Source organism: Gopherus flavomarginatus, chromosome 8, assembly GCF_025201925.1.
Source record: "Gopherus flavomarginatus isolate rGopFla2 chromosome 8, rGopFla2.mat.asm, whole genome shotgun sequence".
NCBI classification, from domain to species: domain Eukaryota; kingdom Metazoa; phylum Chordata; order Testudines; family Testudinidae; genus Gopherus; species Gopherus flavomarginatus.
Genome location: NC_066624.1, coordinates 90,582,379 through 90,609,825, shown reverse-complemented (window position 1 = coordinate 90,609,825; position 27,447 = coordinate 90,582,379). Strand labels below are relative to the sequence as shown.

At 44.5% G+C, this 27,447-nt stretch overlaps 1 protein-coding gene across 3 annotated transcripts in view; it reads left to right on the top strand.

Moving 5' to 3' along the window:
- VEPH1 (ventricular zone expressed PH domain containing 1) overlaps positions 1-27,447 on the top strand; it is a 175,071-nt gene that overhangs the window by 128,018 nt on the left and 19,606 nt on the right. For all 3 annotated transcript variants that reach the window (XM_050965875.1, XM_050965874.1, XM_050965876.1), the window contains exons 11-12: positions 1,498-1,632; positions 10,192-10,309. In XM_050965875.1, coding sequence (XP_050821832.1) covers positions 1,498-1,632; positions 10,192-10,309 — 253 coding nt within the window. The remainder of the gene's footprint in view (positions 1-1,497; positions 1,633-10,191; positions 10,310-27,447) is intronic.

Sequence of the window (27,447 nt, the reverse complement as noted above, 5' to 3'; positions counted from 1 at the left end):
AGCTGAGCAGGCTTTCCCTGCAATTGCATCTCTAGACTGCAGTGGGTCAGGCTGGGATCAAGCTAGGGTGACCAGTCAGCAAATGTGAAAAATTGGGACAGGAGGTGAAAGGTAATAGGAGCTTAATAAGAAAAAATCGGGACTGTCCCTATAAAATCGGAACATCTGGTCCCCCTACATCAGTACCAGAACTGAGAGCAGGGAGCCTGTGTCTTGTGGGTGCTCAGTGACGCCCCCTGCTGCTCCCAGGCAGCATGAAGGAGTAAGCTACATGATTCAAATGCTGAAGAGACGCGAGACAGACTTGTGGGATTGTGTGCAGGGGGATCACATTGGAACAAGGAGCCTGTGGAAGGGAAAGTGCAGGACTTGGAGGCTGCTGTGGTTGGGAGGGAAATTGGAACTGGTAGTTGGGGAGGGAGACTGGGACTAGGTGGGCAAGAAGACAGGGATTGGGAGATGGGGCAGACTGAGACTGGCTGGAAGAGGAGATTGAGACTAGCAGGTGAGAACACTGGGCTGGGGAACCAGGGAGAAAATGAGGGTGGGAGACTGAGATTGGATGAGGAGATGTGGGAGACAAGGCCTGGCAGGGCAAGGAGACTGAGACAATTAGCCCTGGCAGGAAAACTGGGACTGCAAGCCGGTGGGGCCAGAGAATGCAGGCGGAGGGGAGGGGTGCCTAGAAGCCAGGGGGAGGAAGAGAGATAAATAAGACTAGGAGCCAGGAAGGAGGAAATTGGGACTGGGTGACAAGAAGGCTGGAGACAAGTTGCGGGAGAAATGGGCATATGGGCCTGTTAGATTGGGATGGGGAATCTGGAGGGGAGAAAGGAGACTGAGATAAGAAGTTAATTTTCTCTCTACACTGGGCTTTCAATGTACACATCCGAAGTCTTTTACCAAAAGAGACATAATACTAGTATATAAGAGTGCTGGTACTGCTACTAATAGCTAGTTCATATATACTACTTTTCAACATTAGATGTCATAGCACTTTAGAGTTGGTCAGCATCATTAACACCACTTTACTGAGGCACAAGGAGGTGAAGTGACTTGTCCATGGTCACCTATAGGTTATTAGTAGAGCCAGCAACAGAACCCAGGTCTTCTGAGTCCAGTGCTCTCTCCACTATCAGCACTGCTATATACTAGTGTTGTGTGTGTGCGCACACAGGGTAGTAGTGGTACGTTATATGTATATGTAAAATGTAACGAATCAAGTGCTTGTTAAATCAGGTATTGTGCAGAGAAATAGTCTCAGAAGAAATAATGGAATATACAGGAACTATTTAGTTTCACAGATTTATATACTTTGCATTGATACAAATCAATCTTAACTCAATTTTTTTTAAACGTTAGTGTCAGACATTCTGCTCTTGATATAAGATGCAACAAGGACAGCAATTACTTTGTGTAGTTGTATCATTCTGAAATAACAGCAATATGATTTTTTAAGACTCAGATTGAAATTTTCTTTTCAAATATTTTCTCCAGAACTTGTTTCCAGAACCCTTGTCCATACAAAGTAACTCTGTGCAAGTTCTTAAAACCCTGTGGGAGAAGACACAGCTGAAGGGAACACATGGTTTTGAAACTGCGATGATTCAATCTACATTTCCACACCAGAAGGTAAACATTTATTCCTTGGGGTAGAGGGATGGAGAAGTGATTTTATACCAACCTTTAGGACTGGTCTACGTGGATCTTTGCAATAGATGTGATGGCTCCATACTGTGTTTAACTACTGGAAAGCAAACCTCTTACACACATGTGCACACACATAATATCAACAAATCATAAATATCTTAGCAATTAAACATGGGGCCCAATCCTGCTTCCAAAGAAGTCGATGGAATTTTTGAGGCTGACTTAAGTCAAAGCAGGATCAAGTCCAGGTGGCCTCTGCTTCTTATTTCTAGCTACTGAATCACATTAAAATAAACTAAAAAGACGCAATTTTTTTAAATATTACTTTTCCATGTGAGCAATTCCTGTGTTGCCAAAAAGATGCTAAGCATTTGCTCTTGGGAGAGGAGGTGGCCCATGACACTGAGAACAGGATGGGAAGTGGTTTGTGGACACAGGTGGGATTTTCAACAGTGCCTTAGGAACAGAAGTCCCATTCACTTTCCATCTCTCTATTAAGAAGTGATCTGAATTAGGAAAATGTTTGAGAACTCCTGCTTTCATCACTGGTAAATTACAACCTGTTTCCACCCTCTTTTGCTCTGTGTATGTTTGTGTGTTGAAAGGAAGCTTCTTTATGCACTGAATAATTTTTATGTCACTAAATTTCTTTTGCCTTCAGTGCTGTATAGCTCTGGTTTCTTCTAGGTATTTTCACTCATTGCCTGGCCAAGTCCTCTTTAGCCAGTTATTCATATGGCACTCTATGGCTTATTCATGATGTAGGGCCCCCTCTCTTACATAAACCACACCCCGCTTGTAAGGACGTTGACCAGTGCTCAGCAGGAATTTTATTTCTGAGCTCTGTAATGGATCTATAAATGTGTCATATTGTATTATACTTTGAAATGTCTCCAGGTTTACCTAAGCCCTCACACATGCTTCGTGGGAGTTGCTAGTGAAGTGAATGAAAACAGGTGATGAGACATGTAGGTATTTTTTCCTATTTACATACATAATTTTAAAGGCTAGAGTCAGAATAGCTGCCATGATGGACTGTTTAGCTGCCCTGTGGAAATTCACACAATTCTGCACAATGCCTTGGATGCTATGACAATGATGATTTTTACACACTCCATTCTCACCATCTGTCAGTTCAAAAGTTATTATTGTTTCAGGAATAGTAGGGAAAACTGTTTCAAAACTATTAATTAGACTTCATGGAAAAGACCAGTAGAGGATTATAAAACAAAGGTGTATTTGAGCTAAGTGCAGAAATATTCTTCAACATGTACAATTTTTTTATTTTTTTTACATCTCAGCTAAAATTGGATGAACTAAATTGTCAGATGTGGTTTTAAAATATTATTTCTCAGGCTGAGACTAAGTATGGAAAATGTCTGCCTGAAACTATTATTTTACTAAAGTGATGATGGTTGAAAATAGGAGTTATTAATGGAAACATGTTCTGAAATGTAAGTGATCGTCTTGCATGACATATCCAGATGCAGCATATACCAGTACGTGCATATCATACACATGCACACACAGATTCTTTATATTCAAAATTAGATAAAACTAGATCCAAGCTGTTTCTTCCAAAATCATAAAGCTGTTCTTTGTTTAACTTAGAATAAAGCTTGTAATAGCTCATTTGCCAAGAATGGAGTAACCTGCACAGTACTATGAACTAGGAGATCTGTCGACCGAAGTGGTGCAAAGGTACTTCTGACTGCATATTTAGGAACAAATTGAACCCCAGCATGAAATCTGAAGAACTAGGCTATGCACTGGGCAGATTCATAGAGTCTAGTGGTGTTTACAGTAGAACCACTTCATGGCCAGCTGCAGTAGCTCCCATGGCTGGTGCATCTCCTTTCCATATGGGGACTGGCCACTAGCTCCATACTGTTCCCTCCCCCAAATCCCTGTCCACACTTATATACCAAGAGCCTATAATGCTCAGAGAGTGTCACACCAAGGTTAATGGCAGCTGACCTCGTAGTCAAAGCCAGCGTTAGCAGTCATGAGACAGGATATCTGGAGATCAGAACCATGAGTCAGGAACCAGAGTGAGGCCAGGTCAGAATACCAGGGGGTAAGAAGCAGGAAACACATAGGAGGTCTGGAACAGCAAGGCAAATGCCAAACGTCAGGCTCGGGTGGAATACCAGGAAATCCAGAAGCCAGAGCGGGAGCCAGAGCCCAGTTCTTTAGACAGCTTCCTGTTCCTGGCTTAAATAGGGCTAGTGGGTCAATGAGCCACACTGGGGCGCTACCAATCACATCCAGCAAACTGTTAGTCTCCAGAGTATTTGTTGCATAATTCTATTACTCTTAGTCCTTTGGGGTTATTTCATCATTCCTTTTTTGTAAGAGTACTTTCTTGGTTAACTGTGTTCCCAGACTAATGGGACAGTACATCAAGAAACTGTAAAATTAACAGAGTCCTGTGGCACCTTATGTTTCGTGTATGAATACCCACTTTGTCAGATGCACGTAATGGAAATTTCCAGAGGCAGGTATAAATATGCAGGCCAGAATCAGTCTGGAGATAACAAGGTTAGTTCAATCAGGGAGGATGAGGCCTTAAAACACTGATCCCAACCAACTAGAAAATGGAACTTTGGAAACTCAGCAAGTTGTAGAATTACACACTGTTATTAGGATGCTGGATAACAATCAAGTAGATGCAACACATTAAAGACTTTCTTGAGATTTTAAAACTGAGATTTTAAAAATGCTGTACAGCATTTGGCTGGTTTACTTTTTTTGTTTTTGGTTTGCTTACTAATACAGGGCCTGCTATTGCTCCTAGCAAAACTCTTATTGATTTCATTGGCAAAATTCCTACTGACTTTTCTGAGAGCAGGATCTGGATCTATTGTTTAGTAGATTTCTTTTTATTTCTTGTGAAATTCAGAGACCAAGAAGACTAGCTAGAGTCCAGTGTAATGCTGTTGGCCCAATACAGTTTTTTCAATGTCTCTCAGACATGACCAGGAGTGGCTATAAGAAATGCAAATGTGTGACTACACACACAAACATTCTCCTGAAAGCTTTTGCTTTTTCAGAAAAGTTTGCTTCAGTTGAAAAATTTGCCTTATACTGTGTATAGATCCAACTGTGCAAGACACGACATAATCTCAACCCTCAGTGACTATAGTGGAAGCTGAGAATGCTCAAGCACCTTGTGCAGAAGGACTCTATAACTTTTCTTAAAAGCAATTGTGGGTTAGAAGTCTTAACTAACTAAACTCTAGGCTTGGGTTTACCAAGGGACAGGATGAAGTGCTTAGTCATGTAAGCTTTCTAGCACTACCTTTGAATATTCTGGTAACAGATCAGCGTATTAGGCCAGATTTTCAGCTGGTGTAAATGAACGGAGGTCCAGTGGTTTATAACAGTTGGGGAGCTGGCCCATCCAATTTCTGCAGATGGATAGACACTTAAAAGAAATACTAACGTGGAAAAGTAAATTTAAAAACAAAATACCCTGCTTCCCCCCACCGCACATACAGACACCCTTGTAGTTTTATTTCATCAAAAATTTCAGGGGGAAAGGTTTCCTTACCTTGTTTCTTTTCTGTTTATGAGTCTATCGAAATATAATCAAACATGGCAATTCCAGCACCATACTATACATTCCGTCACAAACAGACACATGTTCTACATCAGCTTAGGAAATTCAGAAACTCTTGGTTTCTGAAAATGGTTGAAGAAACCATTCTCTTCCTGGGAGGAGGCAGGCTGCACTGTCCTCTAACAAATTCCAGTAGCATTTTGAAATATTTTTGCAAGTAATCAGTAGGTAGGTGGATAAGACCTTATTCATCCTGTCCTTCAGTAATTTGCCATTACTTCTGAAGTCTGGAGACATGGCAATCTCTGCAGAATCGTTCAGAATATATGTCTAGCTATGAAAGAGAGAGATTAGGAGATAGCTGCATTTAATAAGGGTTTGCTTTATAGGAACACTTGGGAATGCAGCGAACAGACACTAATGCTCTAAGTATCTGTTTTGCTATGTATGCGTGCATGCATTGCACTCTTTCATTGTGATACAAGAATGCCAAAGAGAGATCTAGTTCTGCTCTTTATTGGCACATTAATCTTTTGTGATCAGTTAACTGGGTGCAGTGAACAATTTTAGGTTTTTGATAAAATGCTCCTTTCTTAACACACTAAAATAAATACTGTTTGGAAAAATAATTCCTTAGCAGTAGTGTCTGTTGGATAAAGTATAGGATGGGGAGCCACAAGACCTGGGTTTTTCTAACCTTGGCTCTGAGAGTGGTTTATTTATGTGACCTGGGGCACGTGACTGAAACACTCTGTGCCTCAGTTACCCCACCCACAAAAAGGGTATTAAGACTTGATGTTTGTGAAGTGCTCCAAGATCTTTGCCTGGTGCTAGGCATTATTATTCTGTTGCACAAATAATAATCATAGATGATATCACCTGCAGAAATGTGAGCAAGTCTCTACAAATAACAATACCCACCAATTCATAGGAAAAGAAAATATCTTGCACTGTGTTCTAGAGGTGGACGAGAGATCCATTTGCCTTTTATTTCACAATCTACATCTTCAAGAACAGCCAGTTGGCCTACTCTCTTCCCTGGGCTCTTCAGGGGTGCCCAGCTGGCTTGCTCACTTGTTTGGTTTGGCAGCAAGTTGATTACACCATTCGCCCACTAAAACCAGGAAAGCATAATCTTGGATGGGCAACTTGCTGGAAGCAATTCAGAGAACACTCTGTGTCATGTGGCTGCTGCTGCTTTCAGCGCTTTAAAATACTTTATCTCTAGTTCAGTGTTTTGAATGGGCAAACCAATAACTTCTCTGAAGCCAATGAAGGTTCTCTGGGGTAAAGTGATGTAAGTGAAAGGATAACCAGATGCCATGCTTCCAATGCACTCAGTTCACCACCTAGACACAATGTGGCACATGGAGATGCATCAGTCATAGATATAGATGAATTAAAACCTTGTCTTGAAAACTGAATTTAGGGCATTCTAGGAGTAAAGGCTTTTAAATTCCTGTTGAAATGGTTAATGTTACTGGCATTTTATTGTGATATTAATGAAGTCTTAGGGAGCCTGAAGCCTAGGTAGAGGTCTTTTTTTTATTAAATCTAAATAAAAGGAAATAAATAAATGTCATTGTTACTGATACCAATGTATTAATTTCTTTATTTTCTGTTTTGTTATTATGTGTTTGAATTACTTTTGTTTTGTGAGATTTACAGGTGTTGAAATTAACATTTTAAAATTACCAGATTAACAGATACTTTTGACAATGCCTAAATAGTTGTTGTTTATGTAGATTATACAGCATCAAGATATTAGGAATGAAGGAAATGCTCAGATTTTGGTAACTATTTGTTTCTCATTCTTAAATGTACACTTATTCTCAGTAAGTTTCCTGTTTACATCACTGAAAAATGAAAAATATGTGAATAATTTGAAAAAATATTAGTAGCTAGGAATATTATTCCTCTTCTAGTACTGAAGACTTTACTCCAGATTAATGCTGGTATACTTGAAAGCAGAATATTGACTCCAGTAGAATTGCTTCAGGTTTGCATCATGGTGATTGACTGCAGATTTTGTGCCAATATGTGCAGCCAACTCACTATCATAAATACCTAGCATCACACAAAGAATCTTATGTAGCAACATAGTGTATGTTCATGCCACAAAAAATATTTATACAATGCAGTTTAAAATTTGCCAGAAATAAAGTCTTTCCAGATCTATACCCTCATAGATTTCCGGTTAGTTGCTTCACAGTTCTTTATCAGAGAACATAGCCTACATTATAAAAAACAGAAACAGTTTTATACTCATTGCAAAATCCGTTGTGTTGACTCATGCCATCATTTGTCAGAAGAGTGATGTAGCAGCTATTTTGTGAACCTTACATGATTCCTTCGGATTTATTTGCTGAGTAGTTTTGCAAGAAAATAAATAACATTTTTAAGCAATTGTCATTTCCATTTATTCCATTTCTTCACTTGATAAATCACTTTATCCATCAAGAAATAATACCCCATTTTCACAGCCAAGTAGTCGCCTTACACCTTCCAGATGATGCAGGTGAGGGACAGGGAAATCTCTTGCCCCAAAAGTTTGACTACCTCTCACCTCACAAGATGGTATATTTCAAACAGCTGCTGATTGCCATACAGACTTTTCTTGAGCCTTTTTCCCATCCTCGCACCATAGCCAATGCACTCCAGCCACCCAAGAGGTGCTTATAAGAGCATAGAGAAGGCACCTCCTGGGATGTTTTTCCTTTCAACCCTGATATTATCAACTCATCTCTTCACAATGTGTCATTCATGGAAGACCCTGGGGACACACTGGAGGCAGCATCACCACCCTTGTGCCCAGCTTTCCAGTGATAGACTATGACAGAGAATCCACACCACCACCAGGGCAGAGAGGACCACACATCCCAGGGCACTTCACTGCCCATTACTTTGCTCAGGTCCCCTTCTTGGAAGCTATTCCTTCACTGATACAAGGGACCAAGGGCCAGGGAAACTTCTAGAGGCTAGCTGGGCATGTCCTATTCTGTTTGATTCTCCAACACCATCCTGCTTATGCTCTGTTGCCTCAGGTCATTGTACCTGAGCCTCCCTCTGAAAAACCTGAGGTGGTTCATGCCTGAGTAGCCACCAGCTATCCTGGCATTGACAAGTCAGCTGAACAAGTATGGTCAGTGTAGAGAAAGCTCTCCAATTTCAGAGCAAAGCAGCCTGCTGAGTACCATGAATGGAGAGGGTTCCCCTGTAGAAGGAGAGTTAGTCCCACTGGTATGGGAATGGTGGTCAGTGAGCAAAGTAGTCAAGTTTTACTTGCCATTTTCAGTGAATCAGTGCTCAAGTGCCAGGAAAGAAAGCACCCTAGACATGGACAGCCTGGTTACGCCAAACCAGAGGTATGCTTGAGTACAGTCCCCATATTAAAGAAACTGTTTCAGAACCAAAAGGGTTCCAAACTGGGGGAGGAGGAATGTATCCCTCATGTAGTCCAGTGGGAGCTAGCATGTTAGGCCAGGCCAGGCTAGAAATCAGTAGAAAACAGGAAGAACCTCTTGCTTCTGTAGTCCTTATATAGATATTTCCTCCATTAGACAAAATGATTTAAAAACTTAAGATGCAACTTGTCAGTCCTTAGTTCTTGGTGTGCTGGGAAACACATTTATGTTCCAGCTCCTTTTGGACAGAGAAGAATCTTTCTTTGTCCTGTTTCCGCCAATGGAAATTAAATGTTTATAATTAGCAGATTTTTCTGATGTTCGTCTTTGACTTCCATCTCTCCCTGGGACAATAAATGTGTGTTTTGCAGATGTCCCTGTATCTGGTATTTGTGCATGTGTCTGTTTCAAACTCAGCAGTTGGTTGAGATGACGTCTTTTATGGAGGGAGATGATATTTGAACATTTCTATCTCCATATTAGAGGTACAGGAGAGTCTCTCGTTGTGAAAATAATGGGCCAAATTTCCCCCTGCAATATAACTGCTTTCCTCTGTCTGCCAGCACAAAGAATCTTTAGAGCCAGGGACTCGAGCCAGCTGGGGATTCCCCTAACTGGAGGAGTCCCTGAATGACATAGAGCTGATGTAGCTGGCTTAGGGTCACCAGACAGCAAGTGTGAAAAATCGGGACGGGAGTGGGGAGTTAATAGGACTCTATATAAGAAAAAGACCCAAATATCAGGACTGTCCCTATAAAATTGGGCCATCACCCTAAGCTGGCTCCTCTTTTCCCCTTGGCTCTAGAGACATGGCCAGGAGATAAAGCAAGGCTAGAACGCTGCTGTGGTCCAGCACAGCACAGCTGGGCTAGTGGCTCCTTTAAGGTTTGTTAGGAAAACAGTTTGTATGAGATTCATTTAACCTGTTACTGCAGTTTTGGAACTAAACCTCATAATATCAGTGCTGCTCACCAGAGGTTTGAATTCTGGCAAACAAGACCCTCTCATCTGTCTTTTAAAGAAGAGTGGGCCCCAATCCACCATTCAGTGATTAACACTCTGTTGTGGCCTCATATCCCTTTAAAAGGGAGGAAATTCCCAGCAGCCTAGTGTCACTAGAGATCATTGGAGTCTAGTGAGTCAGGGAGAAAAAAAACAAACAAAACAAACAAAAAAACTAGAGAGAGGCTGAAAGTAGTAAAGAAGTTGCAGCTGGAGGGAAGCTATGGCAAGTCGTAGTGGCCAGAGCACGGCTGGCAAGAACGGCAGAGTATCAAAACCTCCCCAAATCCTACCTTCTGAAGAGTTGCAGCTGCTTTTGTTAAGAGAAAAGAAACACCCTGTTTTTAATAGATCCACACAGATGGGGTGTTTGCTGCCACAAACCGTAATAAAGAAGGGACTCTACTAGACCTTAACACCCCCAAAGCTCAATGCTCACCAGGTGCTATTTATAAACTCCCAGGTCTAGTTTTTATCAGGTGAAAGCACTGACCCTTATGATTTCATTTAACAAGTAATAAATTGTGGGGCAATTGGATCATTCATACTGTGAATTTTTTATTACTGCCCTAGGATCTGGACCATGTTCAGGTGCATCTGGAAGAAGTGAGGTTCTTTGATTTATTTGGATACTGTGAGGAAGCAGGAAGGTGGCAGTGTTTCATGTGCAATAATCCTGAAAAGGCAACAGGTAAGGGCTCTTCAATCACTACTTCCATGCAACAAGTAGTAGGGTTCCAGTTCTGGCAGACTGCATTACCTGGCTGGATAATGCAGTGTAGACTTTGAGTCTCCAAAAGTAACATGATTCCTACACCTTATGTAGCAGTAGCAAGAGAGGAGAAGATCTAGCCATGGTATTGTTGGGCTTTTCTATACAGGGACACTCAGGAAAGTTCAGTCAGATCCTTGGATGATGAAGTTGCAGTTACCTAAAGACCACCTACTCCTGAATGAAACTATGGGGGGGTGGGCATAACGTAATTTAATTTATGTGCATTGACTTCACACTTTTGATTGATTCACCTTAACTTTTCTGCATGTCCCTGTGTAGACATGGCCTATGAGAGGGAGGCTTTTAGGAGGGTAAGTACTGCAGCAAACTCTGAAGAAGAGGGCAGACATGTTCTCCCTTTAACTGGAGCTCATCAGCAAAGTTCTTCCCTTCCCTTATCTCTCTTTCCGATATTTCTGAAGAGACACAGGATTAAATTCGAACCTTATTAACTGTGTGTTGGAAGTGGGAGTGTAAACCCAGAGTGAATGTAGACATGTATACTGACCTGTCCTACAGCTACCCTGTGCAGCAGGAGTAATCTGCATACATGGAGTGACCAGGTACGGGAATATGAATGTAAAGGTCTATGCTGGCCCAGGCCACAGGTTCCAACTGAGAATGTCCTTGCTGCAGGTGTTTAGGGAGCCTAGAAGGGATGCAACAGTTGCCCTTTAATTGACATCTCTTTGTTTGAGTACACATCCTGGAAGAAGTGGCTTAAATTTGACTCAGAATTATTAGTTTTAATGTGATCAAATTCCTGGCACACTTTTTCTGGGAACAGGCTGTTTAACAATTCAGTTTTGAAAATGTTTGTACAGGTAAAAAAATATAGGTGTCTTAAATTACCTACGCTATTTGGTATCATTATAAGTAGAGCTGGTAGCATTGCCTGTTACTAAAGTTGCCTGACATTTCCCGTTCTAACCCTGTTTTGCAATCATTGGGAACATCTGCCCACAGTTAACACATGCTCAGTAGAGACTTCTTCAATTGTTGCAGGTAAAATTTCCAAACTTTCTCACCTCACTGAGCAAGTTTGAGCCTTGCACAGATCCTAGTGCTGACTTAACTGCATATGGCCCATCACCACAAGGTGACAGAGCCTGCTCCATTCCCTTACTGCTACTATATTGACCAGGACTGGGACAGGTTGGAGCGGACTAGGCAGAAGGGGTCAAGTTTGGGCAAAGAGTCTGTGCCTACTACAGCAGACCCTAGAATAGTACCCAAGAGTCCAATGTCACTGAAATAAGCCTAATTTAAAATGAAATCAGAGTGTCATCGACCTCAGCCTCTATGCCAGTTTAACTAAATCAGTTTAAAATAACATCTTTAGTTAAACCAATGCAACTGTGTGTGCACACAAACTCTTAGATTAAACAGATCGGATTCATGTCTGACTTGCCTTGATTCAGCTATTCTTTCCTCATACTTGTATGAGATCAGAGCCATGCCCAGTAAGGGCACAATAATTGGGTTTCCTGGTAAAACAAGCCATTGATTGGATCACCTGGATTTGTTTCTTTACTTTCAGCATTTCATTGACATGTACAATGTTACAGGGTGTGGTGGATCTGGTATACTAATTCCCAGACAGTGTGACAAATTTATCCTGGGTGTTGCACCATTGAATTGAGCTATAGCAACAATGAATTTGCCCAAATATCTCTGTATTGTGGACATTTCACATACACCTCCAGCTCGATATAACACTGTCCTTGGGAGCCAAAAAGTCTTATCGCGTTATAGCTGAAACCGCGTTATATTGAACTTTGATCCACCGGAATGCGCAGTCCCGCCTCCCCCCCCCCTCCGAGCACTGCTTTACCACGTTATAGCCAAATTTGTTTTATATCGGGTGGCATTATATCAAGGTAGAGGTGTATTTGTTCAGAGGGGGAGGTGGGAGTGTCATAACATTTTTCCCAGATTTGGACCTTAGCGTCCAAAATATGGGTGTTAGCATGAAACCCTCCAAGCTTAGTTACCAGCTTGGACCTGGTAAAGCTGCCACCAGCCAGGGATTTATACAGTGCCTGGCTCACTGTGGTCTCCCCAAAACCTTCCCTGGGGGACCCCCAGACTCAGATGCCTTGAGTCTCACAACAAAGGGGAATAAACCATTCCCCTCCTCCCCTCTAAGTGTTCCCTCCCTGGGTTCCTAGAGAAATATACAGAAGCAAGCTCCGTGAATCCAAACAGAGGGACTCCACCCTCCCTGTTTCCAGTCCTGGAAACACAAGTACTTCCTCCCTCACCCAGAGGGTATGCAGAGTCGGGCTTAGTAAATCTAACACAAAGAGATTTTCCCCCTGACTTCTTCCTCCCACCAATTCCCTGGTGAGCTGCAGACTCAATTCCCTGGAGTCCCCACTAAAGAAAAACTCCAACAGGTCTTAAAAAGAAAGCTTTATAAAAAGAAAGAAAAGGATATAAAAATGGTCTCTCTGTATTAAGGTGACAAATACAGGGTCAATTGCTTAAGAAAAAAAAGTGAATAAACAGCCTTATCCAAAAAGAATACAGTTCAAAACACTCCAGCAACTACACACATGTAAATACAAAAAAAAACAATATAAACATATTGTCTAACTATCTTTGTACTTACAACGTGAAAACAGAAGATTAGAAAGCCAGGAGATAGAAAAATCACTCTCATAGCCAAGAGGGTCAGACACAAGACAAAGAACTTACAACCAAAACTTCCCTCCACCCAGATTTGAAAAAGTCTGGTTTCCTGATTGGTCCTCTGGTCAGGTGTTTCAGGTTACTCCTTTCCAGGTGAAAGAGATCTTAACCCTTAGCTATCTGTTTATGACAGGGAGAAAAAAAATATGATTTAAAGTGCGTTGCCCTGTGAAGAAGATAATTTTAGCAAGAGTAGGGAGACGCATGCAGCAGTAACAAAGTTGCTGGCAGTTAGAGATTCTGGCCTACTTCATAGTGCAGATTGCTTATAATATCCAGATTGAGTCTATGCCTGACCAAGCAATTCAGACCCAATCTGTGTAAAATGTGTCCAGACAAAATAGTAAGGAGAAGAGTACATCGATGATACATTTTTCTTTCTTAGGGCCTGATACTGAGAGGTGCTGAGCACTAGCAATTTGCATTGAAATCAGTGAGGCTTTTAGGATTTGTGCTCAGATGAAGGTTACCATATGACTGTATTTTCCTGGACATGTCTAGCTTTTTAGTTGTTAATCGCCGGCCCGGAGGATTTTTTAAATATATAAAAACGTCTGGAAAATACAGACGTATGATAACCCTGCCCATTGCCCCTCTCTCCTCTTGGGGTGTCAGCTCACTGCAGCCTGCGGATTGCAACCCCCAATTACCTCAGTGCTGCTGTAACCCTGCGCCCCACACCTTGGAGCGGTGGTGTCTCTGCAGCCAGCTGCGGGTGTGGGAGGGGAACCACGGCCGCTTCTCCCTCCTCCAAGCATCCCCTGCAGCTCTGGCAGAGCCTCAATCTCCCCCCTCCACCCCTGCCGTGCAAGGAGGACCCCCACCAGTGGTCCATGCAGCCGGGGCTGCCTCCTCGCCCTGCCCCTGTGGAGCTGCTACCCGAGGGGAGGGTCCCGGCAGAGGGGAAAGTTTCTCGGTATGTGGTGGTGGCTCCCAGGAGCCCGAGCACCCCCTCCCTACCCGGGAAGGGCCCGTGCTGCAATGCCTCCCGCAGCCTCCAGGCCTGAGCTGCTGCAGCCTCCCTGAGTCCGGCTGGGAGTGGGGTGGAGGCCCCCCTGAGCTTGGGGGAAGGTCTGGAGCCTGAAGCAACTTCCCGCCTCCCCAGCTCCAGCTGCTGCTGCGCGGGGGAAGCACCCAGCAAGGGGCACATGGGCTGGAGAGCAGTGGGAGCCAGGAAAGTTGGAGCCCGGGGAGGAGGCTGCTGTTTCGGGTGGCTGGGAGGGAGAGGGAGGAGGGGTTATGTGGCGTGCTCAGGGGAGGAGGCGGGTCTGGGGTGGGGATTTGGGGAAGGGGTCCAATGGGAGCGGGGAGGGGCAGAGTTGGGGCAGGGTTGAGGGGCCCTTAGAGTGTCCTCTTTTTTCAATGTTCAAATATGGTAACCCTAACTCAGATTAATAAACTGAGAGTATGACAAAATAAGGACCATATTTTAGCAACAATAAGAGGCACTGAAGAATCTGAATTCAGAGTACCTGAACAGATCCCTAACTTCTTGAGTGCATAAATGTTACATTGTGCCTGGCTCTGAGAGTCTTTAGGAAGAAATGACTGAAAGTAAGGGTATAAAGTGTTTCTTTAGAACATTTGAAGCAAATAGGTTGGCATATTAGGTTTCTCTTTTTGTTGTTGTTTAAAAGTAGATAATTCTCAGGCAGAGGAAATGGACTGGTAAAAATTCAAACACTACCAGATGTAGGTTTGAACATAGTGAATCAAAATGTTTGACATTAGAATCCTCACTGTGCTCAAGATTTTCTTTGCTCATTTCCTGCTGCCATAAATACAACATGCAAAGGCATTAGCTATAGGACTCAAAAGTATTATTTTACAGATTGCTGGAATCTCAGGCCTGTAAATGGAGCTGTTCTAAACTATTAACCCCCAAATGCTTAATACAACATTACATACAAATCAGCTAATACAACATTATGATTTAAATGAAATTTTACATGCACAACATGCATGAAATTCAAATTCTATGTATCTTGAGACCATAAATACGCAACACTCAAGAGTTTTAAAATAATGATACCCACAACAGTTATAGCACAGCCCCGACTCTGGTACATATGTAGTTTTTTCCATGAATATTCTGTATATAGAGGGTATTAACTTTAATGCCCTAATATACAAAACAATAATCAAGACAATTGTTTACACTTTGATAGTATCTTTCATCTGAGGATTTCACTGTACTGATGGACATTAGATATTTAAGTCTTGCAACACCCTTCTGAGGTAGGTATTCTTCTTTATTTTACTGGGGGGACAGGAGTAGGAGGTGAAAGAGAAGCCAAGCCCCAGACAGATGAAGTGACTCGTTCTAAGTCACAGAACAGGGAACAGAACTCAGATCTTTTGTCACCTTGTCAATGTCTCAACCACTAGACCACACATTCTCCCATATGAATGCATGTATCCAAGCTGTGGTTGCTGTAGGAAATATTCCCTGACTGTTGGGAATTAAAAGTCCTGAGATTTATTGCATTAACACATCTCTTTGCCTCTAAGTTCCTTGTTTCTTTTGCAAAATAAAATCAGATTCTCACACATTCAGAATAAACATGCTTCTTTGGATGGAGCATGTCAGTGCTTTTAGCATTACCTATTCTTCAGTGGTGAGCTGGAGCTGGTTCCCGCCGGTTCCCACCGGTTCGCAGGAACCGGTTGTTAAATTTAGAAGCCCTTTTAGAACCAGTTGTTCCGCGAGGGACAACTGGTTCGAAAAGGGTTTTTAAATTTAACAAAAGCCCCAGCAGCTCCCTGCCCTTCTCCTGGCCCCAGCTCACCTCACTCCGCCTCTGTCTCCTCCCCTGAACGCTCCTGAGGCTTCTCCACCCCCTCTTCGGCTTCCCGCAAATCAGCTGTTCACGCAAGAAGCTTGGGAGAGCTGAGAAGGAAGCAGCGGCTTCCCGCAGGTTTGCTGGGGCAGGTGGCTGGGAGTGCGAGGAGGACTCCAGGTGCCACACGGATCCGGCCTGGCCCCCGACCCTATCCCCGGGTGGCGCAGCTCCGGCCCGGTCCCAACAGCGGCCAGACAGGTGGCGCAGCTCTGGCCCAATCCTGATCTCGACCGGCCGGGCGGTGCGCCTCCAGCCAGGCCCCGGCCAGCTGGGCGCCCCGACTCTGGCCCCAGACGAGTGCCCAGGCTCCGGTTCCAACCCTGGCCGAGCGGCCCAGCCCGGCCCCTGCCCAGCCCCCATCTCCAGGCAGTGAAGTAAGCAGGCAGAGAGCATGAAGGGGGTGTTGGATAGAGGGCAAGGGAGCTGGGAGGGTGGATTAGTGTCAGGGCGGTCAGAGGGCAGGGAACAGGGGGATTGAATGGTACATGCGTCCCGGGGGGGGCAGTCAGGAAAGAGCAGGAGTTGGATGGGGTGGCAGGGGACAATCAGGGGACAGGGAAAGGGGGTGGGTGGTCCAGGGGTCCGGGGTGAGGGCTGTCAAGGAATGTGGGGGATTGGATGGGGCAAGATTCCTGGGGGGCATGACCCCCTCATGGGATGAGGAGGAGGGAACTGGTTGTTAATATTTTGGCAGCTCACGACTGCCTATAGGAACCCTAATCCTAGCTCCAAGTGCCCTCCCCTTAGGAACCCTAACTCTAAGCGGGAAGACCTGCCCATAGGAACCCTACTGCTAGGTCCATGTGCTCTACCCTTAGGAACCCTAACCCTAGGGCGGGATGCCCTACCCATAGGAACCCTAACCCTACCTCCAAGTACCCTACCTATAGGAACCGTAACCGTTTCTCCAAGTGCCCTACCCATAGCAACCCTAACCCTAGGGTGGGACGCCCTACCCACAGGAACCCTAACCCTAGTTCCAAATGCCCTACCCTTAGGAACCCCAACCCTAGGCGGGAATCTCTACTCATAGGAACCTTAACCCTAGCTCCAAGTACACTACCCGTAGGAACCCTAACCCTAGCTCCAAGTACCCTACCCATAGGAACGCTAACCCTAGCTCCAAGTGCCCTACCATTAGCAACCCTAACCCTAGGGCAGGGAGACCTACCCATAGCAATGCTAACCCTAGCTTGTAGTGCCCTACCCATAGGAACCTTAACCCTAGCTCCAAGTGCTATACCCTTAGGAACCCTAACCCTAGGTGGGAAACCCTACCCATAGGAGCCCTAACCCTAGGGTGAGGCGCCCTACCCATAGAAAGCCTAACCCTAGTTCCAAATAACCTACCCTTAGGAACCCTAACCCTAGGGCTTGAAGCCCTACCCATAGGAACCCTAACCCTAGCTACAAGTGCCCTACCCTTAGAAACCCTAACCCTAGGGCGGGAAGCCCTACCCTTAGGAACCCTAACATTAGCGCCAAGTGCCCTACCCTTAGACACCCTAACCCTAGGGCAGGAAGACCTACCTATAAGAAATCTAACCCTATTTCCAAGTGCCCTACCTTTAGGAACCCTGACCCTAGGGCGGGAAGCCGTACCCATAGGAACCTTAACCCTAGGTCCAAGTGCCCTACCCTTAGGAACCCAAACCCTAGGGTGGGGCACCCTACCCATAGGAACCCTAACCCTAATTTCAAGTGCCCTACGCTTAGGAACCCTAACCCTAAGGCAGCAAACCCTACCTATAGGAACCCTAACCCTAGCTACAAGTACCCTACCATTAGGAACCCTAAACCAAGGGCAGGAAGACCTACGCATAAGAACCCTAACCCTAGAATGGGGTACCCTACACATAGGAACCCAAACCTTAGGTCCAAGTGCCCTACCCTTAGGAACTCTAACCCTAGCTCCAAGTGCCCTACCCATAGGAACAGTAACCCTATCTCCAAGTGCCGTACCCATAGGAACCCTAACCCTAGCTCCAAGTGCCCTACCCATAGGAGCCCTAACTCTAGGTTGGGAAGCCTTACCCATAGGAACCCTAAACCTAGCTCCATATGCCCTCCCTATAGGAACTCTAACCATCGCTCCAAGTGTCCTACCATTAGGAATGCTAACCCTAGGATGGGAAGCCCTACCCATAGGAACCATAACCCTAGCTCCAAAGTGCCCCACCCACAAGAACCCTAACCCTAGCTCCAAGCACCCTACCCTTACGACCCCTAACCCTAGGGCTGGGTGCCCTACCCTTAGGAACCCTAACCTTAGCTCCAAGTGTCCTACCCTTCAGAACCATAACCCGAGGGTGGGAAGTCCTACCCATAGGAACCTTAACCCTAGGTCCAAGTGCCCTACCCTTAGGAACCCTAACCCTAGAGCGGGAAGCCTTACCCATAGGAGCCCTAATCCTAGCTCCATGTGCCCTACCTATCGGAACCCTAACTCTAGGGTGGCAAGCCCTACCTATAAGAACCCTAGTCCTAGCTCGAAATGCCATACCCTTAGGAACCCTAACCCTAGGGCAGGAAGCCCTACCCATAGGAACCCTAAACCTAGCTCGAAGTGCCCTACCCTTAGGAACCCTAAACCTAGATCCAAGTTCCTTACCCTTAGGAAACCTAAACCTAGGGCGGGGTGCCCTACCCATAGGAAACCTAATCCTAGATCCAAGTGCCCTACCCTTAGGATTCCTAACACTAGGGCGGGATCCCCTACCCATAGTAATGCTATCCCTAGCTCCAAGTGCCCTACCCATAGGAACCCCAACTCTAGGGCTGGGTGCCCTACCCATAGAAACCCTAACCCTAACTCCAAGTGCCCTACCATTAGGACCCCTAACTCTAGGATGGGAAGTCCTACCCATAGGAAACCTAACCCTAACTCTAAGTGCCCTACCATTAGGACCCCTAACTCTAGGATGGGAAGCCTTACCCATAGGAACCCTAACTCTAGCTCCATGTGCCCTACCCATAGAAACCCTGATCCTAGATACAAATGCCCTACCCATAGGAACCTTAACCATAGGGTGGGGTGCCATATCTATAGGAACCCTAAGCCTAGCTCCAAGTGCCCCACCCACAGGAACCCTAAGCCTAGCTCCAAGCGCCCTACCCTTTGGAACCCTAACCCTTGCTCCAAGTGTCCTACCCTTAGGAACCCTAACTGTAACTCCAAGTGCCCTACTCTTAGGATCGCTAACCGTAGGGTGGTAAGCCCTACCCATAGGAACGGGAACCCTAGCTCCAAGTGCCCTACCCTTAGGGACCCAAACCCTAGTGCACGAAGCCCTACCGATAGGAACCCTAACCCTAGGTTAGGATGCCCTACCCATAGGAACCCTAACCGTAGCTCCAAGTTCCCTACCCTTAAGAACATGAAGCCTAGCTCCAAGTGCCTTACACTTAGGAACCCTAACCCTAGGGTGAGAAACCCTACCTATAGGAACCCTATCCCTAGTTTGAAGTGTCCTACCCTTAGGAACCCTAACCTTGGGTCGGGAAGTCTTTCTCAAAGGAACCCTAACCCTATCTCCAAGTGCCCTAGACTTAGGCACCCAAACCTAGCTCCAAGTGCCCTACCCATAGGTACACTAACCATAGGGTGGGGTGCCATATCTATAGGAACCCTAAGCCTAGCTCCAAGTGCCCCACCCACAGGAACCCTAACCCTAGCTCCAAGTGCCCTACACTTAGGCACCCTAACCCTGGGGTGGCAAGCCCTACCTATAGGAACCCCAACCCTAGCTACAAGTGCCCTACCCTTAGGAACCCTAATCCTAGGGTGAGAAGCCCTACCCATGGGAACTCTAACCGTAGCTCCAAGTGCCCTACCCTTAGGAACCCTAACTCTAGGGCGGGAAGCCCTACGCATAGGAACCCAGACCCTAGATCCAAATGCCCTACCCTTAGGAACTCTAATCCTAGGGTGAGAAGCCCTACCCATGGGAACTCTAACTCTAGCTCCAAGTGCCCTACCCTTAGGAAATCTAGACCTAGCTCCAGTGGCCCTACCCTTAGGAACCCTAACCCTAGCTCCAATGGCCCTACCCTTAGGAACCCTATCCCTAGGGCGGGAAGCTCTACCCATAAGAACCCTAACCCTAGCTCCAAGTGTCCTACTCATAGGAACCCTAACCCAAGGGCGGGGCGCCCTACTCATTGGAACCCTAACCCTAGATCCAAGTGCCCTACCCATAGGAACCCTGACCATAGGTCGGGAAGCCTTACCCATAGGAACCCTAACCCTAGCTCCATGTGCCCTACCTATAGGAATCCTAACCATAGCTCCAAGTGCCTTACCCTTAGGAACCCTAATCCTAGAGTGGGAAGCCCCACCCATAGGAACCCTAACCCTAGATCCAAGTGCCTTACCCTTGGGACCCTAACCGCAGGGCGGGACGCCCTACCCATAGGAACTGTAACCCTAGCTCCGAGTGCCCTACCCATTTTCCTTTTACAACTCTCCTCTCTAGTTTGGCCTAGTAGGGGCAAGCCAGGCAATTGACTTTTTACAAAAGAGAAATTTTTTCCAAGAAGGTTTTAAAATGTTTTAATGATTAAATTATGCAAAAGTTTACCTGAACTACAGCTGCTTTGTGTGTGGAGAGTACCTGATTATGATGTGTCCTGATATATTTAGCGGCTTCTTCCTTGTATTCTCAAAAGCTGATAAAGCTAAGGCCTGATATTGTTCCCATTTGCACTGGTTGTCCCTTGGTGTAACTCCACTGAGATCAGTGGAGTTACTTCGGATTTGCACTGGTATAAGCGAGAAGTCTAAGGATATTCAGGAGCTGGACACTGGAGTTGATGGGAAAGAGATTAAGAATGATTGAGAAAAGATTCAAGACATTTCATATTCTATACACCCATCCCATCTGGCAACCATGGAAACCCAAACCCTTTCCTCAATCCCTTCTATACTCTCAAGGAGGAGCAGCTATTCCAAACTGTCTAGCAGTGTAATCCTGGTTCTCAGATGTTCACTTTGCCTTGTAAATTGCAGCTCTTCTTGCCATGTGGAGAGTGGAAAACAATTGCTTTGGACACTTCCAGTCCTGAGAGAGCAACTCCATATTCTTATTAACCGCATTGAAATGAACAACTGATTTTTCTCAGGATAGATGAGGGCCTGTGAAAGTACTGAAATATCCTGAGGGACCATGCCCTCGCACTGCTTATTATAGACTTTCTTACTTTATGAAAAGAGAAAAACAGTGATTGGGAAACTGGAATTAACAGCATAACCTCCTAGTTCCACAGGGTGGGATGCAGCCACCCGCAATGAGAGACAGGAAGGGACATTGGCCTTTGAGATGAGGTTACAGGGAAGAATATCATTTTCCTGCCATAGCACACACACCTCTTTGTCCCGCCAAACTTTAAAATGTGCCCACTCTTTTGGGGTACCTAACGTAGACACCTGGGGCGTGACTTTTCAGAGGTGCTGAGCACTCTCACCTCCTCTTAAGGCCTGATAGTGTTACAGATGCTCAGCATTTCTGCAAATTATGTTTAGGGTGTTTCAAGTTGGCTAAAATCAGTGGCCACTTCTGGAAATTTGGGCCCAAATGTCTGCATTTTTTTTGCCATTTCCTTTTCCACACTCACATTTTTGCCACCCACTTTTGTCTGTTCACTCTCTCCCTTGCTCCTTTCTTCCTCCATTAACTTTCTTTTTCTTCCACTCATTCCCTTCCTTTCTCTCCCTACCTTTAAGATGACTCTCTTAACTTTTGTTAGCTTCCAGCCTTCATTCCTAGTCCAGGGTCAAAGACACTATAATTGATATCTCAGAACTCCATTGGATCCAGCCATTTTTTCTGTTAGGATGCTAGTCAGTCATCCCTATGAACAACATTATCTGGATCATTGCCACTATCTTACTCTCCCAGCTAAAGATGTGAACTGCGGATACCCTGGGCAAATTTAAATCTTTGCTTGTCAGGAAAATATCAGGAATCCGTCTGTACTTGTGTAGAAAAGAAGTTCCTTAGGGCAGGAAGACCTTTATTAAATCATGCCAAACTACTGATTATAAAGGATCTATGGGAGATTTCTACTGATGGTCTCCCTTTCAGACTGCATCTCTGCTGGAGTGTATAGATCCCACAAGGCAATGGCACCCATGAGTTAATGAAGAGCACACTCGCTCTCTCAGCTGTAGCTAAATGGTTTGTTAGTGGTGGCTGCAGGAGTGGCGCCAGGGATTTTGGTGCCCTAGGCGCAGGGCCAGCTCGCCGGTCCTGCGGCTCTGGTGGACCTACCGCAGGCATGCCTGCAGATGCTCCACTGGAGCTGCAGGACCAGCGGACCATCCGCAGGGACGCCTGCGGGAGGTCCACCAGAGCAGTCTGCCGCCCTTCCAAATCCTGATGCCCTAGGTGACCGCCTAGGTCGCCTAAATGGAAGTGCCGGCCCTGGGTGGCTGCAATAAAAAGCTGCAAATATACAGAGGACGGTGACTGTCAGAGAGGCCGACCACCACAGTGGAGAAACACTACAGTATTAGATGTAGGAAAGCTGCCTAGAGGGAGCACTTTGCTGACAGAAAGATCAGGGAAGGTTGCCATACAGAAGATACCTGCAAGAGGTAGAGATGGGAGGCAGCAAGAGACATATACAAACAATCTTTGATTGCCCAGCTCAGGATGACTGGGACTCAGAGGAGAGGGCAGGCCTGGGACCCGCACAGGACAGGGGGGCAGAGACTGAATCCCCAGATTCAGGGTGGCGGTACTAACATAAGACTGTAGGACTTTTGTTCCTGTTTTAATTTCTCTTGTTTCTCATAACATAAGAATGGCCATACTGAATCAGACCAATGGTCCATTTAGCCCAATATCCTGTCTTTCAACAGTGGCCTGTGCCAATTGCTTCAGAGGAAATTAACAGAACAGGGCAACTATTGAGTGATCCATTCTCTGTCATCCAGTCCGAGCTTCTGGCAGTCCAAGATTTAGGGACATCCAGAGCATGGAGTTGCGCCGTTGGCCATTGATGGATCTATCCTTCATGGATTTATCTAATTCTTTTTTTAACTCAGATACAGTTTTGGACGTCACAGCATCCCCTGATTGACTGTGCATTCCTATTCAATTCATTGGGTGACCCCTGGTTCGTGTGTTATGTGAAAGAGTAAATAATGTTTCCTTGTTACTTTCTCCACACCAGTCATGATTTAGTGACCTCTATCATCTCCTCCTTTAGTCGTCTCTTCACTAAGGTGAACAGTGCCTGTCTTCTTAGTCCCTCCTCATGAGGAAGCCATTCTATACTCCTGGTCATTTTTGTTGCCCTTCTCTGTACTTTTTTCCAGTTCTAATATATCTTTTTTGAGATGAGGCAACCAAAACTGCATGTATTGGCATATCGTGTTAGTGGCATGTTGATATTTTCTGTTTTATTATCTATCCCTTTCCTAAGGGTTTCTAACGTTCTCTCAGGGTTTTTTGACTGCTGTTGTAGATTGAGCAGATGTTTTCAGAGAACTCTCCACAGTGACTCCAAGTGATAACAGCTAATTTAGACCTCGTCGTTCTGTCTGTGTAGTAGGGATTATGTTTCCCAGTATGCATTGCTTTGCATTTATCAACTGAATTTCATCTATTTTGTTGTCCAGTCACCCAGTTTTGTGAAATCCCTTTGTAACTCTTCACAATCTGCTTTGGACTTAACTATCCTGAGTAATTTAGTATAGTGTGCAAACTTTGCCACCTGTTTCCCCCCCTTTTCCATTTATGAATAGGTTATACAGCACCAGTCGCATTATAGATCCCGGGAGGACACCACTATTTACCTCTCTCCATTCTGAAAACTGATCATTTATTCCTACCCTTTGTTTCCTGTCTTTTAACCAGTTACATAACTATGCGAGGACCTTCCCTCTTATCTCATTACTGCCTATGTTGTTTGAGAGCCTTTGGTGAGGGACTGTGTCAATGTCTTTCTGAAAGTCCAAATACATTATGTCAAGGGCATCACCCTTGTCCACATGTTTGCTGACCCTCTGAAAATTCTAACAGATTGATGAGGCATGATTTCCCTTCATAAAAGCCATGCTGACTCTTCCCCAACATATTGTGTTCATCTATGTGTCTGATAATTCTGTTCCTTACTATAATTTCAACCAATTTGCCTGGTACTGAAGTTAGGCTTATGAGCCTGCAATTGCCAGGATTGCCTCTGGAGCCTTTTAATAAAATCAATCTTACATTAGCGATTCTATGGTACAGTTTGATTCATACAATATTTGACTTTATGCTTTCTTTCACATATATTCCCACTCTCCCACCAACACAACTTTCTCTGTCATTCCTCTATATTTTGTACCGTGGTGTTACCATGTACCAATGATTATTATCATTCCACCAAGTTTCTGTGATGTCATTTAATACCAGGCACTCAAGTTCACCCATCTTAGTATTTAAACTTCTTGCATTTGTATACAAACACTTATAAAATTTGTCAATGTTTAGTTGTCTGCCTTAATGTAACGTAATAGATGGGACTCTTTTTTGTATGACTATTTCTCTTCAGGTCTTATCTATATTTTATCAACTTATACCCTCTCCTTTTTAGTAGGATGTAGAGTATCTCCTTTAATAAATCCCTCCCCTCCATGGCATGTCTCTGGCAAACAGTGTGTTCCTCCACACCTGTCAGCTTACTCCAAGCCCTTAGTTTAAAAACTCCTCTACAACCAGCAATCTGGTTCCATTTTGGTTTAGGTGGAGCCCATCTTTCCTGTATAGCCAACTCCTTTTCCAGAAGATTGCCCGGTTCTTAATAAACCTAAATCCCTCCTCCGAAAACCATTGTCTCATCCATGCATTGAGACCAGACAGTTCTGCCTGCCTAACTGGCCCTACACATGGAATGTTACCATGGAGGTTCTAATCTTTCTATTCCACATAGAGGCAAATATGCTGCAGCTCTTTTACGTGCTGATCTGTGCTTTAATTAATTGTTCAGTACCATATTTTCCATTGTTATTTGCTGAGTTCTGGTTCTGGCTCTGGCTCTGTAGGTAGCAATGTGTGAACATCCAAAGGTTTGGAAGATCACCCACTTTTGATTAGCCTCCAAATGCTTGACTGTTTACCTGAACTTTCAGAGGTTCGTTCCCCTCCCTTTTCAAGACTATATAAAAGTCTTACAGCTCTCAATCTCTCCCATATCTGCCTTCTGCTTGTGAGATTCCAGTTGACCCTCCAATATCCTCTCCAACTATCCCCTTTATTTTTTGAAGATCTCGTTGAGAAACCCAAAAACTCTGTTGGCCATCTCCATTGGAACCTGCTGTTAATGCATTCAAATATCAAATACTTTAGGGCTGCATGTCCCAGAGGGCATTTCACATCCTAGGTCTTATCAGGCTTTATTTCAGCAGCATCTACCTTCACCAAGGACTTGACCAAAGCACATACTAGCAATGGAAAGACTCTCATTGATTTCCATGGGCTCTGAGATCAAACTGTGTTGTACTGGCAGAGAGAAGTAGCATTGTATATTTTTCCATTCATCGGTAACCTTTCCTCTCCTTGATTTACAGACTATGATTAAATGTCAACAGCATCTATTAAGTCTAGATTTACTCCCTTGTTTTGCTCCATTGCTGCTACATGGCCTCATCTGTTCTGCCATATCCCCTTCCTGACCACTGCATACCCCATGCCACAGTCACCTCCACCTGGTTTGGGGGTATGCGGTGGTCAGGAAGGGGATATGGAAGAACAGATGAGTCAATGTGGCAGCTCTGCTATGTCTATGCTCCACTTGTTTGTGTTTCTGTGGGAACCTTATGCCGCTTGTATGAGTTAGAGCCATCCTTGGCTGCTCACTTCCATGCAGGCCAGCCAGCCCTAGATCCAGGAGCAATAGTTGACTTGAATGCCCTCTCAGTACCCCGCACCGCCCTGGCTCCTGGAAGGTCTGAGAATTTAGCCCTTGGTTTATAGCTCTGGTGGATCACGAGGTATTGAAATTTAAATGGAGATACTATGTTTTATGGAAAAGCTATGTTAAGAATTCTAGAGGCTTATCAAATGTAGTAGCTATAACAGGGGTCGGCAGCCTTTCAGAAGTGGTGTGCCAAGTCTTCATTTATTCATTCTAATTTAAGGTTTTGTGTGCCAGTAATACATTTTAACATTTTTAGAAGGTCTCTTTCTATGAGTCTTTAATATATAAGTAAACTTTTGTTGTCTGTAAAGTAAATAAGGTTTTTAAAATGTTTAAGAAGCTTCATTTAAAATTAAATTAAAATGCAGAGCCCCTCGGACCTGTGGCCAGGAGCCGAGCAGTGTGAATGCCACTGAAAATCAGCTCGCGTGCTGCCTTCGGCACACGTGCCATAGGTTGCCTACCTTGAGCTATAATTTTGCTCTGCCTCTGAGACCTGTACCATTGAATTCATGGTGCTAGAGGAGCTTGATTTTACAAGGAAGGATATAAAGAAGTAACAATTTTCAAAGAAACTCACTCTCTTTAAAGTTTTTAAAATATATTTTCTGTAAAATCTGCAGACTATACAGAAGAAATGATGTGGTGTGGTGTAAAGGGCACTAATTTGGGATGTGCTGCCTAACCTGTGACTTGTCACATGTGCATAACATGGTCATCTATGTCATTGAGGCCTTTATACCATGCCATGCCATTGTCCCAAAAAACACAGCCAAAGCGCTATTGAAGCTTCCATGGGCCTGGTCCAAGGTCTGTGGAAGTTAAGGGAGTCTTCCCTGGACTTCCTGTTGCCTTGGATGAGACCCCATATGATGGTCTCCTAATATTCACAACCCTACCTTCTTCCCAAAAATAATTATAAGAGCCTGGAACTGGCCTTCTCTGAGTTCAATGGCAAGTTCATTGTAACTTGCATACTTTTTTTAGTATTAATATTGGGTTTGGCTACAATTTTTCTATATTCTACATTGGATACCATGTTGCAGGATGCTGCTTATCCTCAAGATTTAAAAAGTATTATGCCTTAAAGCCTGGATCCTGTCTTAGGCCACCAGATCAATGACACTCTTCAGAGGCAGCCAACGTGGTTTTTAGAGGCATCATAATCTTTGATAGTAAGTTTATGAGGAGAGGCAACAGATCATAGGCAACATGAAGGATGGCCGCAAGTGGTGAATATCTGAGTAAGTTTGTATATTTCACATGCATTCTTTTCACTGGAAAGCTTTCATTAGGCACCCAAGTTTTTGCAGAGGTGCTATTAAATAATCATAAACTGTCCCTACAATTTCCCCCTCTGCCAGGGGGAGGAGGATTCCCACAGTCCTGATATTCACAGCAAAAATCTGTTTATTTCAATGTTCAGTATCCAGTTGGTCTCATAACTGAAAAAACAAAGTTAAATTCTTTGAGATGTGTTTGTACAGCCCCAATTATGAGTCATTAAAGTATTAGTAAATGCAGTATATGCCTGTTCTTACAAAAAGCTGGCTCTTAACAGCCCTGTTTCAACATAACCCTCTGTATTAACAGTTGGCTTCTCAAGATCTT